We start from the raw sequence: 14,356 nt of genomic DNA on the forward strand, positions 1-14,356 counted from the left end.
ACACTGCATTTCATTTGAATTTAACCTTTTAATAACAAATAGGAATATCAAGTTAAAGACCTGAGTGTAATCAATGAAGCATTTAATAATTTCAAAGTATCAAAGTATTTGTTTGCTCGCCATTTACTGACGGTGGCACTCAGCTGCATGGACTGATAACCCATTTTAACCCAGCACACACTGACGATGTTCCAAATATCTTTGTGGTTCAGGATGAATAATACGATAGATCTTTGATCCCTTACAACCAAAACTTCACTCACAAATCACACAACAACATTTGTGTTTTAATTTTGCATTTCTATTTATATCTCATGCACCATTTAAATATGGGCCCAGTTTATAAAAGTCTTCTTAATCTAACTGTTGTATCCTGGTAACCTGGTCTGTTTTTCATTTTTGATTTATTTGAATTAGCAGAAAAGAAACAGCTGATATGAGAACGCTGTTACACAGCAAATAAATTATAGATAATATCAGATACAAATAAAATACCAGCTGCTGTATGCTGGTTCTAGAATGAAGGTTGAGGAACAAGAGAGCATCAGCTCAGACGCAGTTTAGTGTTTTTCCAGTGGACATCACATTATCTGGTGTATTTTGTTCTTTATCATCACAGACTGATGTGTTAGACACTGAGATCAAAAAGTAAAATTCCCTGTGAAGACTTCCTGCTGCTCCGGGAACGTGCTCTGGATGTACTCATCTGGTGTAATGGAGTATACTCATAGAAAAAAGGGTTTTGTTATCATTCCTCAATGACTGCAGCTGCCAGGATGAAAAGATATTTTAGCTCCGAACTCATGTCCCAGATCCTTTACAATAAAAACCTGATTTCTACTTTATGTTTCAACTGAAACTCTTATTCTCATCAAATTTTTTTGTTGTTGTTGTTTGCTAATGGATGGATGGATGTTTCATTTTCACACTGTTTGGTTTGAACACCAAACCTTGAGTCATTTTAATAGGTCATGGAATAAATTAACATGGACTCTTTCAGGCTGACTGGTGAACAGCGTGAAGGTGTTTGGTTGCATGAGGAGAAGAAATTTCAGAAACCAAGATTTCTGAAAAAAAAAAAAAAAAAAAAAATATATATATATATATATATATATATATATAGTACAATTGTATATATAGTATATATATTAGTACAAGTGTTTGTGTTAGTACATAACACAGTGGCCCCCCGCTGAGATGACAGAAGCAACAGTAGCCCCCAGGTCATTTGAGTTTGAGACCCCTGAAATGGAGGATTCATGAAATCGGTAAGCCAGAAGTCCATGTCCTTGTTTAGCAGTTCCACAGTAAATACTGTGACGTAAGAGGAAAGAAAATGTAACAGGGACTAGAGAAAACTGAACAGACTGAAAATTATGACCAAGAAAGAATATAAAGATATCTACGCAGCACCAGGACAGAATGCATTTAAATTTCCTGCACTGCTACACACTCAAATTACACAACAAAGTGTATTTAAGGGCTAAAAAAGTGGATTTTGCATATGTCACCTTTAATACCTTTAATTTATAATGCACTTTACATTTTAAAAAACCTCAAAGTGCTACAAAACAAAAACATTATAACAAACAGTAAAAATATAAAACAATAGATAACAGACCACAGTGTAAATTAAAATACATCAAGATGTAGATAAAATAGCTAAAAATTATGGACGAAGATTAAAAGCTCTTATAAAAAGAAAAGTCTTTAAGCCCTTTCTAAAACTGTCCAAAGTTTGAGGCGCTCTCAGTTCAGATGGAAGCGAGTTCCATAGACGAGGGGCAACCGCACAGAAAGCCCGGTCACCCATAGTCCGTAAATTTGTCCTTGGTATGATAAGAGAGTTTGTGTGAGCCGATCTGGAGGAGCGTGTCGTACATTTTAAAGAAAGAAATTATTTAAGATAGGAAGGGGCATTGCCATAAACACATTGATAAGTAAGAAGAGCGACCTTATAGTCAATCCTATAAGAAACAGGAAGCCAGTGGAGGGACTGAAGAGTTGGTGTAATATGATCATATTTGCGAACTCCCTTCAGTATCCGGGCCGCAGCGTTTTGAATTTACTGTAGTTTCTGAAGACTCTTGTTGGGGATGCCGACAAAGAGTGCGTTACAGTAATCCAGTCTGGATGAGACAAATGCATGGACCAGTTTCTCTGCATCTTGGAGAGTTAAGGCAGGGCGAAGTTTTGCAATATTGCGAAGGTGGTAGAATGAGATTTTACTAAGGTGGTTTATATGGAGTTCCATGTTGAGTTGGGGATCCATCCTAACACCAAGATTGGTAACTGATGAGGAGAGAGGACTACTGTGTCTGAGAAAAGATATACTAACGATGGGTGATGATTTGATCTGGTGGGGAGCACCAATCATAATTGCTTCTGTTTTAGAGCTTTAAAGACTACATCAGATGCTGTCTTCACAACTACTATGCAAAGCAACTACTGAAAGGTTACACAAGGACCCCACCCCAAGGAGACACCTCTCTGCACATACAACAACTTACACAGCAATTTATAAAAGCACGATTATTATAACTAGCACAGCAACTGTTTTTCTAACAGAACTTAAAAAATTAATAAATAACAATAACAGATTAGAAACCACACAAAATAAAAGCAAACACAACCTTACAGTTACATTTTCAAATAAATTTTAATATTAGAGGCTGTCGTAAGAGAGACTGTGGATCAGGAGGAGCAGGTCCTCTATTAAGATGAAGGTTGTTGACTCCTTCCCCAGATCCTCTGCATCAAACACCTTATCAGTGTAAATCTTTCTCACTGTTGAGCTTAGAGCACATAGAAGTCAGCTGACTAAATGACATGATAAACATGGGCAGCAGCATTGTGGCTTTAAGATGTTTACAGAGGAAGTGCGTTGTTAATGAATCAGTGATTCATGACTTTTTCTAAGCAGTGGATATTGGACAGGAGTGGACAATTTGAGGGTCCAAATTATGGTACCAGTGATTTTACATGATAAAGACAATGCATTTATTTCCTATGAGAACATCTCTGTTAGTCTATTTATCTCATAGACTCCAATTTGTTCATGTAAATGGGGAGTCTTCTTCACACACTAAGGTTAATTATGGAGTTCCACAGGGTTCTGTGCTAGGACCAATTTTATTTACATTATACATGCTTCCCTTAGGCAGTATTATTAGAAAGCACTGCATCAATTTTCATTGTTATGCAGATGATACTCAGCTTTACTTATCAATGAAGCCAGATGACACACATCAATTAGTTAAACTGCAGGAATGTCTTAAAGACATTAAGGACTGGATGACCTCTAATTTCCTGCTTCTAAATTCAGATAAAACTGAAGTTCTTGTACTCGGCCCCACAAATCTTAGAAACATGGTGTCAAACCAGATACTTACTCTGGATGGCATTACTTTGGCCTCCAGTAACACTGTGAGAAATCTTGGAGTCATTTTTGACCAGGATATGTCCTTCAATGCACATATTAAACAAATATGTAGGACCACTTTTTTGCATTTGCGCAATATTTCTAAAATTAGAAACATCCTTTCTCAGAGTGATGCTGAAAAGCTAATTCATGCATTTATTACTTCTAGGCTGGATTATTGTAATTCATTATTATCAGGCTGTCCTAAAAGCTTTCTGAAAAGCCTTCAGCTGATCCAAAATGCTGCAGCTAGAGTACTGACAGGGACTAGAAAGAGAGAGCAGATTTCTCTCATATTGGCTTCTCTTCATTGGCTCCCTGTTAAATCTAGAATAGAATTTAAAATCCTTCTCCTCACCTACAAGGTCTTGAATAATCAGGCACCATCTTATCTCAAAGAACTCATAGTCCCATATCACCCCAACAGAGCACTTCGCTCTCAGACTGCTGGCTTACTTGTGGTTCCTAGGATACTTAAGAGTAGAATGGGAGGCAGAGCCTTCAGCTTTCAGGCGCCTCTTCTGTGGAACCAGCTTCCAGCTTGGATTCGGGAGACAGACACCCTCTCTATTTTTAAGATTAGGCTTAAAACTTTCCTTTATGATAAAGCTTATAGTTAGGGCTGGATCAGGTGACCCTGAACCCTCCCTTAGTTATGCTGCTATAGGCCTAGGCTGCTGGGGGGTTCACATAATGCACTGTTTCTCATTCACCTTATTTACTTTGTTTATACTCCACTCTGCATTTAATCATTAATTGATATTAATCTCTGGCTCTCTTCCACAGCATGTCTTTCTCTCCCCTCAGCCCAACCGGTCGCGGCAGATGACCCCCCCTCCCTGAGCCTGGTTCTGCTGGAGGTTTCTTCCTGTTAAAAGGGAGTTTTTCCTTTCCACTGTCGCCAAGTGCTGCTCATAGGGGGTCGTTTTGACTGTTGGGTTTTCTCTGTATTATTGTAGGGTCTTTACCCACAATACAAAGCGCCTTGAGGCGACAGTTTGTTGTGATTTGGCGCTATATAAATAAAACTGAACTGAATTGAATTGAGTTAATGCTTCCAGAAGCTGAACTTGATTTTTTGCTTCTTCTTCTCTTGCAGGAATGACCCTGTGGGATTGGGATGACCTGATGAAGGATATTGGAGAAAGACCACAAACATATAATGATTTTGAAATAGTTGCATCTGAATCAATCGATGACAAATCTTCAGCTCTAAGTGTTAATGCTTCACTGAAGGCAAGTTTCTTGGGTGGACTCATTGAGGTTGACGGATCGGCCAAATATCTGCGTGATAGTAAGTCTTCCAGAAATCAGGCCAGAGTAACACTGAAGTACAAGGCGACCACAAAGATCCAGGAGCTGTCCATGAATCAGCTTGGAAGAGGAAATGTGAAGCATCCATATGTTTTTGATCAAGGTTTAGCAACACATGTAGTCACAGCTATTCTTTATGGAGCACAAGCTTTCTTTGTGTTTGACCGTGAGGTTTCTGAAAAGGAGGATCATCAGGACATTCAGGGCAACTTGAAGGTGATGATCAAGAAAATTCCCTTACTTTCTATAGAAGGTGAAGGTTCCCTGAAAATGGCAGATAAGGACAAAGCAAATGTTGATAAATTCTCCTGCAGATTTTATGGAGACTTTTGCCTTCCAAAACCTCCAACAACCTTTCAAGATGCTGTACAAGTCTACAAAAACCTGCCAGAATTACTGGGACCCAATGGAGAGAAGGCTGTACCAGTGAAGGTCTGGCTGCTGCCACTGATATGTTTAGATTCTTCTGCTGCTAAACTCGTCCGTGAGATCAGTATCAGATTAGTCCAAGAAGCTCAGAGAGTTCTGGAGGACTTCGGTGAGCTGGAAATGAGGTGGAACGATGCACTGAGAACCATCACTGCACAGCAGTTCCCACAGATCAGCAAAAAACTGGAAAGTTTTAAAGAAATATGCTCTGAGTTTAAGCTGGAATTCCAACAAACTTTGGCAAAGAAACTTCCATCAATCCGAGGAGGAGGAGAAGAGGAGGCTGAGCTTGCAGAGGTCCTGAAGAAGAGACATTCTTCACCTTTCAGCAGCAAACTCCTCAATGACTGGATGGATTGTAAAGAGAGAGAACTCTACACCTTAATGTCTTTAAGCAGCATGATGAAAAACACCAAAATCATCTCATCTCAGACTGATCTGTACAAGGAAAGTCTCGGAGCTGAGCAGGTTGTGTGTTTAGTTTTCACCTCTCTGGGAAAGGATGAACCATACCTCTCAGCTTTATCAAACTACTTAAAAGGAAAAACCAACACAGACCTTCAAGATCTTCACACTCATGATGTAGAGAAGGAACAGTGGTACGCCTCCAAAGAAGTAACAGGTGAAATGAGGAAGAAAGCCAAACTCTTCAGTGATTTTTCAGAGGCCAACAAGGAGAACAAGAACATTAAGTTCCTGACAGTCGGATTAACTAATGAGACACAGGAAGGTTCCAGCATCTACCTTTATAAAGACGGATTTGCTGTCAGTGAGAACTTTGAACCTCCTTCAAAGCCTGAAACTGTAACAGCAGCTGACAGAAACCACAACAGTGTGACTCTGAAGATTTCTCCACCCACATTTGGAGCAGAGAACATCACCTCCTACTCTGTTGAGTACTGTGTCAGTGGGGAGGATGGATGGCAGCAACAGACAGGAGCAAAGGCTGAAGAAGTCACAGTGAGAAATCTGAAACCAGACACAGAGTATGTGTTCAGATGCAGAGCAGTGACCTCAGAAGGTATTGGACCAGCTAATGAAGTCTCCATTAAAACCTTACCTTGCAGCCCTCCTAGAAAACCACAAGTTCAACCAAATTCCCGTGAGATATCAGTGAGCTGGGAGAAACCTGCTGAGCTCGGACAGGAGGTCCAGATATTGAGCTACATTGTGGAGCATACAGAAACAGACAGCAAGGTAAAGGAGGAAGCTCTGCAGTGGAAACAAACCGAGTCAGCAGGTGAAAAGGTGATCCTTTCAGGCCTTCAGTCAGAGACAGAATATGCAGTCAGGGTCAGATGTGATTGTGGTGCAGCTGGAAGAAGCAAAGAAAGCATCACTGCTAAAGTCTGCACAGCAGCGTTTACACACCTCGCTGAACTTCTCAGAGGTAAAAGTGAAAAGATCAGCTCTGATTGGCACTCAGTTTACAAACTGCCTCTGACAGAAGAAATGATGAACATAGATGGATGCACGAGGTTTCACTTTGGCAAAGAAAGCACGAGGCAGAATCGTACAATAATGCTTGTTGGAGCGACTGGATCAGGAAAGTCCACTCTGATCAATGCAATGATCAACTACATTGTTGGTGTAGAGTGGGAGGACAGTTTCAGGTTTAAGTTAGTTGATGAGGATCAGCTGAGATCAGAAATCTCTGTTTACGACATCAACCACCAGGATGGATTTAAGATCCCGTTCTCTCTGACCATCATTGACACTCCAGGATTTGGAGATACAGGAGGCATAGAAAGAGACAAACTGATCTCAGAGCAGCTCTGTAACCTCTTCTCTGCTCAGCACGGTGTCAGTAAGGTTGATGCTGTGTGTTTTGTAGCTCAGGCTTCTTTAGCACGACTCACAGCAACACAGAAATATGTGTTTGATTCAGTGCTCTCGATCTTTGGCAAAGATGTGGCAGAAAACATCAGGATTCTGGTGACATTTGCAGATGGTCAGAGACCTCCAGTTCTAGAGGCGATCAATGCTTCAGGAGTCCCATGTCCTAAAACCAACAAAGGGCAGCCAGCTCACTTCAAATTCAATAATTCAGCTCTGTTTGCAAACAACAAATCACCTGAAGCTGATAGTGTGAGTGATGATGATGAAGAAGGCTTTGATCAGATGTTTTGGGAGATGGGGACAAAAAGCATGAAGAGATTTTTTGTTGCTCTGAATATCATAAATACAAAAAGTTTGACAATGACAAAGGAGGTCCTCAGAGAAAGAAAGCAGCTCGAGAATTCAGTGGAGAATCTGCAGGTACAGGTAAAACTTGGATTAGCCAAGATGGAGGAGTTAAAAGAGATGAGTGAAAAACTTAAAGAAAATGAAGCAGAGATCAGCAGAAACAAGGACTTTGAGTTTGAAATTACTGTCAAAAAACCTGTTCGGGAGGATATTTCTGGCACTGGAAACTACATCATGAACTGTCAGCAGTGTCATGTCACCTGTCACTTCCCCTGTCCCATACCAAATGATGCAGATAAAAGACGCTGTGCAGCAATAGGACCAGATGGATACTGTACAAAGTGCCCAGGTAAATGTATCTGGACTGTACATTTTAATCAGAAGTACAAATGGAGATATGTAGACGTCAAAGAAAAAAAAAACAATAAAAGAGCTGAAAGAAAAGTATCAGAGAGCCTTGGGGGAGAAGAAGACTGTTCAGATAATGGTTGATAAACTGAAGGGTGATTATAAATATTTGCAGGATGAGGTGGATAAACTGATGCAGAGATCTGCAGAGTGTCTGAACAGACTCAATCAGATCGCACTGAAGTCCAACCCTCTGTCCACTCCAGAGTACATCGACATGCTCATTGAAGGAGAGAAACATGAGGCCAAACCAGGCTGGAAGGGACGAGTTCAGGCTCTGATGGAGATGAAGGAAAAAGCAGAGATCATGGCTAAAGTAGAGAAAGGAGAGAAACTCCTCCATCATCCTGGAGTCATGTGATCACAAACAGGAACTCAAAGTCGAGACCAGTTTGAACCAAAAGACCTGAACAAGATCCACCAGGAAGAAACAAAGAAACAGGTTCAGGAAACTCAGCTTCTCTGTTTGCTGATAACGTTTTTATTATTTCATGTGTTTCAACTTTTGTATTTTATGTTTGCTATAATAGTTTATTAAGACAGATTAATTTAATGACCCCTCAAATTAATGTTAATGGACTCATATTTTAATGTCTGAAGTTCTAATAGAATAAATGTACCTTCAGTGTTTCCGTCACACCTGGAACAGCAGCAGACCTCTGTTTGTTTCTGAGGTCACGCTTTAATGAGGCATCGAGAGTTGCTGAGTCATCAGACCTGAAAATCATTAAAATGTTTCATGGTCACATCTTCTCAGTATGTGGGTATCATTAGAGATGAGAACTGATCATTGAAACCTCTCAGCAGAAAGCTGGAAACTTAAACTGAGCTTCTTTATTAGGAATAAATCCTGTTTGTGAGGAAATACTTGATTTCCACCTTTTTACCTTTACTGGATTATGAGTAGGCTTTTTATGAATGTTTCTGGTTACTGAGTAAATAAATAGGATTTATGTTTGTGCTTTATGTTTTATTCCTGGCTGTGGAAATCATGATCATCTCTGTAAGCTGATAAATGTTTGTCACTCTCATGATCTTATGCAAATGTTTGTCCTCAGAGTGGAACCAGGGAAAAAGGCTGAAACGGTCGGGATGTAGATTTATTATTATTATTATTATTATTATTATTATTATTATTATTATTATTATTATTATTGTCACTCTGACTGCTTTAATGTCACTCCTAATATGATCTCTTATTAAATATGATTTGCATACATGTGTTAGATTGTTGTGTGTTGCTGCCCTCTTTTAATCTCAGTGAGACATTTACCTGCATAAATAAAGGATAAGTAAATATGCTTCATATTATTAAAAAGGTTTAATTTTACTTTTGATCTTTCTTGTATTTTCTTCTTCCTACAGTTTATCCTGTTGTGTATGACCACTGTTAAACTGAATAAAATCATAAAGTTGCCTCTGATGTGTCAGTTTGTCTGTTTTTACCTTCTGTTTGTCCATCCATGGCAATTATATTGTATTTTATTATTACTATAATATATATACATATATTTACATACATGTATGTAAATATATGTATTATTTCATTTATATATATACAGACTTGTGTCCTGATGGTGCTGCACAGGTGTGAGAAGTCAGAACACAAACTGGCAGTGTGGCTCCCCCTGGTGGTTGAAGCGGCAAAAAGCCACAGAGAGTTTGTGGCTGCAGACTCTGTGATGATGCTCAGTGTTTCATGTTTGCAGGTTTGCTCCTGCTTTGGCTGCTCAGGGTGATCAAACTGATTCCTGGATAAATGAGGATTTTCTCTGGACTAGATCATGTATGGACAGCAGAGCTCTGTGCTCTCCCTCAGGAAGCTGAGCTGCAGCATCAGTGATATTAATAATTTACTCTGCAGAGTGAACACAGACTGGAGGAAGTTACTCGCTGCATTTAAAGAAACAAAGCTGAAGAAGATTTTTAATTACAGAAATATATTCAAAGAAGAAGAAAGCTCTGCTCCCAGAGCTCCCTCTCTGCTCAGCATTTCCTCTGAGAGAATAATATTTTATTTTCTTTGTTCTTTTTAACAGACTTTAAGAAGTTTGTAGTAAAATCAGAGCAGAGGTTTACTCTGATTACAGTAACATGATGTAGGTGATGATCACAGGAATGATGCACATGAATAACTGGAGCTTATTATACAATATTAGACTATTTATAACCAGGCAGCTCGCTCTCTCTCCTCACACTTTACAGATAAAACACAGTTTGGGCTCAACCTGAAAGAAAGGTAACAGTGAGGTCAGAGGTCAAAGGTGACTGATACTTGAACTCTTTATATAGAATCATGATTTCTAGGACTTTTTGCCAAATTTCCACAAATGAATCCTGAAGTTGACCTTGCAGAGCTCTGTGGCTGTGAGCCGGATTTTAATGGACTGTGAACATGACCTCTGACCTCTGAAGTTTTATGAGGATCATTCAAACTTTGAGCCTTTGCGTTCACAGACACAAACAGCCTCCTCAGCAGAGGAACTAAGAATGTGAACATTTACACACAGCGAGCAGCTTGTTGATGTGAGGACGAGAGAATCAGACGAAGCTGAGACTGAATCACATTCTTCTATAGTGACCTCATCAGGATGACATCAGAGCGTCTACAGCTGATCAGTTAATGAGAGAAATGAAGTGTTGGGTAATCAGCTGTAGGTCGTGGTACTGATGTGGGTCTGGTTGGTGTTTAATGGGTTCTTGTGAGGCTGTCCCTTCTTTTATGCAGATGGAGATCTGTACACTTTCTGACCTCTGACCTCCAGGTCGTCCATCACCTCGTCCTGGCCTGTTTGTTCTCCTGCAGCTGCAGTAGACTCTGCTCAGACTGTGGTTTGGTTCTTTCCTCCTGTTTCTCTCTGTCCTCTGTATGTGTTACAGAGTGTGAATATTGTGTGAATATTTCTGAGCCAGCTGCCCTGAAACTGACGTCAGTGCAGCCTGAGGACCAAGACAGGTAAAATCAGCTGAAGTTTGTCCTTTGAGCTGCTTTAAGCTGTTTGTTTCTGAGCAGGTCCTTCAGTGGTGTTGCACTGCTGTGTTTGTGACCTCCCTGAAACAGCAGAGGGCGCTCTCAGCCCCTGAACATTATACACTGCTGTTATCCTGTGCATGAATTCCCTGCATCATCACCGAGCTTCGCAGACCTGGATTAAAACTCGAATAAAGGAAAAGTTCAACAAAGGCTTCACTCTCTGAGAGCAGTTTGATCCACGTCTGGGAAAATGAACCTTTAGGTTTCCAGGAATCAAATTAAATCCGAGCCCTGAGAATGACACAGTAATGAAACCAGATGGATCAGTTATAATAAAGGACGGGGATGAGCTTTAAGCTTAGACTCGAGTTTAACCTTCAGTCGATGTTGATCTGATGGACTTCTTTGTATTTCTGACTGTAAACCCGTCATGAATGAACTCTAAGCAGGAGCCACAGACGCTCATCCCTCCATCCTGCACATCTGGATAAATATCGACCAACAAAACCATCTCCTCCCAGCTGCCAACCTCACTGCTGCTGTGTGACACGGATCTGTGGCATTCAGGTGACACTGGGATTAACGGACGCTGCTCACCGCTGATCTGCAGACCCGGAGAAATCAGGGGGAGAACAACGGTGTGATTCTCAGCAGTGACAATATCAGCTTTGTTGAAGCTTCAAAACTCTGAGTGAGGGGTCAGCTGACACGGGCGGGGCTTATTTAAGAACACACACTCCATACCAACAAGATCCTCTGTAACGCGCACACACACACACACAACATGGAGCAGTTCATACCACCACACACTGTTGTACCATTGTGGTTCAGATGATTCAACAGATTGTAGACCAACACAGGCCCATTATACTGAGTGTGTGTGTGTGTGTGTGTGTGTGTGTGTGTGTGTGTGTGTGTGTGTGTGTGTGTGTGTGTGTGTGTGTGTGTGTGTGTGTGTGTGCGTATGTTTATAATACCTTGTGGGGACAATTTTCCTGACATATACTACGTTGTGGGGACCAATTGCTCCTTGTGGGGACTGGAACCTTGTCCCCACAAGGGGAAACCCTGTTTTTGGGTCAGGGGTCAGAGTTAGGGCTAAGGTATGAATTGAGTTTAGGTTAGGGTTAGGGTTAGGTATGTGATGGTTAGGGTTAGGAAAAGGGTAAAGGTAAGGTTTAGGCTGTAGAAATGAATGGAAGTCAATGGAAATTCCCCACAAAGATAGCAAAACACACTTGTGTGTGTGTGTGTGTGTGTGTGTGTGTGTGTGTGTGTGTGTGTGTGTGTGTGTGTGTGTGTGTGTGTGTGTGTGTGTGTTTTGGTAACATGTGTGTCTGCAGTGGATTTTAAATCCATCAGTGTGTGATTGAAGTGCAGCTTTTTTTTTTTGGTTTGTTTTGGTCCACCTAAGGGTGATCACTGTATTCACATCTGCAAACCAAACTGCATCAATCATTAACGAGAGTGAAAACACCTTTACTGCTGCCCTCCTATCAGCTCAAAGCAGTCTGACCTCTGACCTCTGACACCAACGACCCTCAAAGAACTGCTGCTCTCTGGATACTTTCTCTTTTGCAGCTCATACCACCAGTTTAACTTCAGCAGGTCCTCCTGACCACGTCTGACTGAGTGCACTGAGTTGCTGCCCTGTGATTGGCCGACAGCTGAACAGTAAATCAAAATATTAATATCCCCAAAAACAACCAACACTTCTACGCCCCTCACCCCCGACCAGTCATAGCAGATGACCCCCCCTCCCTGAGCCTGGTTCTGCTGGAGGTTTCTTCCTGTAAAAAGGAGTTTTTCCTTCACACTGGGTGGCTGTAGCTCAGTAGGTAGAGCAGGTCACCTACTGATCGGAAGGTCAGAGGTTCGAATCCTGGCTACTCCGGGCTACATGCCGATGTATCCTTGGGCAAGATACTTAACCCCAAGTTGCTCTCCGACCGTTCTGTTGGAGTATGAATGTGAGTGAATGTTAGTTAATTAAAAAAGCACTTAGCTTCATAAAAATGGAAGTGCTTGTATGAATGGGAGTGCATGGGTGAATGCAAACAGGTTGTATAAGCGCTTTGAGTGCTCATACTGAGTAGAAAAGCGCTATATAAGAACTAGTCCATTTACTGTCACCAAGTGCTGCTCATGGGGGGGGCTGTCCTCTGATGGATGTGAAAATTCACATTGTTAGAAGTTTGAAGCTCCTGCTGTTGAAGTGTTATACATTTGAATAATTATTAAAATCCTACAAATAGCACAAAAACATGACACCAACGATAAAACTGAGAATTTTAATTTTGTTTGGAAAATAAAAATTTGATGAAACATTTTTAAAAGCAGGGACAGGATGGAGTTTGACCTTTAACCTTCTGTAGCTTCATAACAGATGTCCTCAGTGTGTCTGCAGCTTCCTTTATAACATTAATATGTCACAGACTGCTGCTGCTTCCACACACTGAAGCTCAGAGATTACAGACATGTAACACATGCTGACAACACACCACCAACCACACAGACTCACACTCAGGTGTGTCTGTGCACACCTGAAAATCTCTGCAGCCTCTCCACCTGCACAGGTTCACTTCCCTCTCCTAACAGGATCATTGATATGAAGTAACAGTAAACATGTCAAATATGCAGTACAGACAAATATTCTACACAAAATACTTCTGTAGTGATACTGAAATACTTACCAGCAGCAACATTTAGGGAGTAAAAGTAATAGTAACACAATATATAAAATACTCCACTACAAGTAAATGTACACTTTAATAATAATATTACAATAATACTACACTTTACTGAGTATTATTATCAGTTAATTTTATTTAAAGCATGAAGTACTTCAGCACTGAAGTATTCACTGACAGTTTATTACTCCTCTATCTTCTGTTAGTCACATGTGTGTAACTGCTGCAGTGATGCTGCTGTGGGTCGTTGTGAACACGTTACCTGCTGTTGTGTACTTCGATGTGCAGCGATGTCTCTGATCCTGTGAGAATATCACGTGTTCGAGGCTCTTCACAGGCTTAGAAACACAGGCCTGAGATCAGCTTTGAGCTTCCAGATGATTTTCTAACAGATTCAGATTAAATGTTCAGACAGGAAGTGAGTAGGTAAAGGTACTCTGTACTTACAGTACTTGAGTAAAAGTACTCAGCAGGGTTATTATAGCTCAAACTGATCTGAGCAGCAGATCCAGGCAGAGTTGATCTTGTCTCAGTCACTGCTGTGTAACTAAACTAAATAAAATAAGAGAAAACGTCTTCATTAATTACAGTCCAGCTGCCTGCTGTTATTAAAATCATGGAGCTCTCAGTAAACCTGCTGCACCACTGAATGGAATAAATACCCAAGTAGCAGCCATCTCAGCTGGCTGCCCTCGATGCTCTGAGCTCCTCCGCTTCGCTCAGAGGAGGCACGGTCACAGGTAACACGGTCACAGGTAACACGGTCACAGGTAACACGGTCACAGGTAACACCTTCACAGGTAACACCTTCCTGCTGCTTGTTTTTTTCACTGTTTTAATATAAATTCTTTGCAAATCATTGCAGTTATATTTCATTCTTACCTTTTTTACAGTTATTTGTAGCTTATTTAACTCCAAAGCAGCCTAATCTTC

At 40.8% G+C, this 14,356-nt stretch overlaps 1 protein-coding gene across 1 annotated transcript in view; it reads left to right on the forward strand.

The window, feature by feature from the left end:
• Nucleotides 1-9,129, forward strand: part of LOC115777695 (uncharacterized) — a 33,868-nt gene extending 24,739 nt beyond the window's left edge. The window contains exon 3 of the mRNA XM_030725644.1: nt 4,521-9,129. Coding sequence (XP_030581504.1) covers nt 4,521-7,843 — 3,323 coding nt within the window. The 3' untranslated portion in view covers nt 7,844-9,129. The remainder of the gene's footprint in view (nt 1-4,520) is intronic.
• Nucleotides 9,130-14,356: the final 5,227 nt, after the last annotated feature.

Source organism: Archocentrus centrarchus, unplaced genomic scaffold (genome assembly GCF_007364275.1).
Source record: "Archocentrus centrarchus isolate MPI-CPG fArcCen1 unplaced genomic scaffold, fArcCen1 scaffold_64_ctg1, whole genome shotgun sequence".
Lineage (NCBI taxonomy): Eukaryota > Metazoa > Chordata > Actinopteri > Cichliformes > Cichlidae > Archocentrus > Archocentrus centrarchus.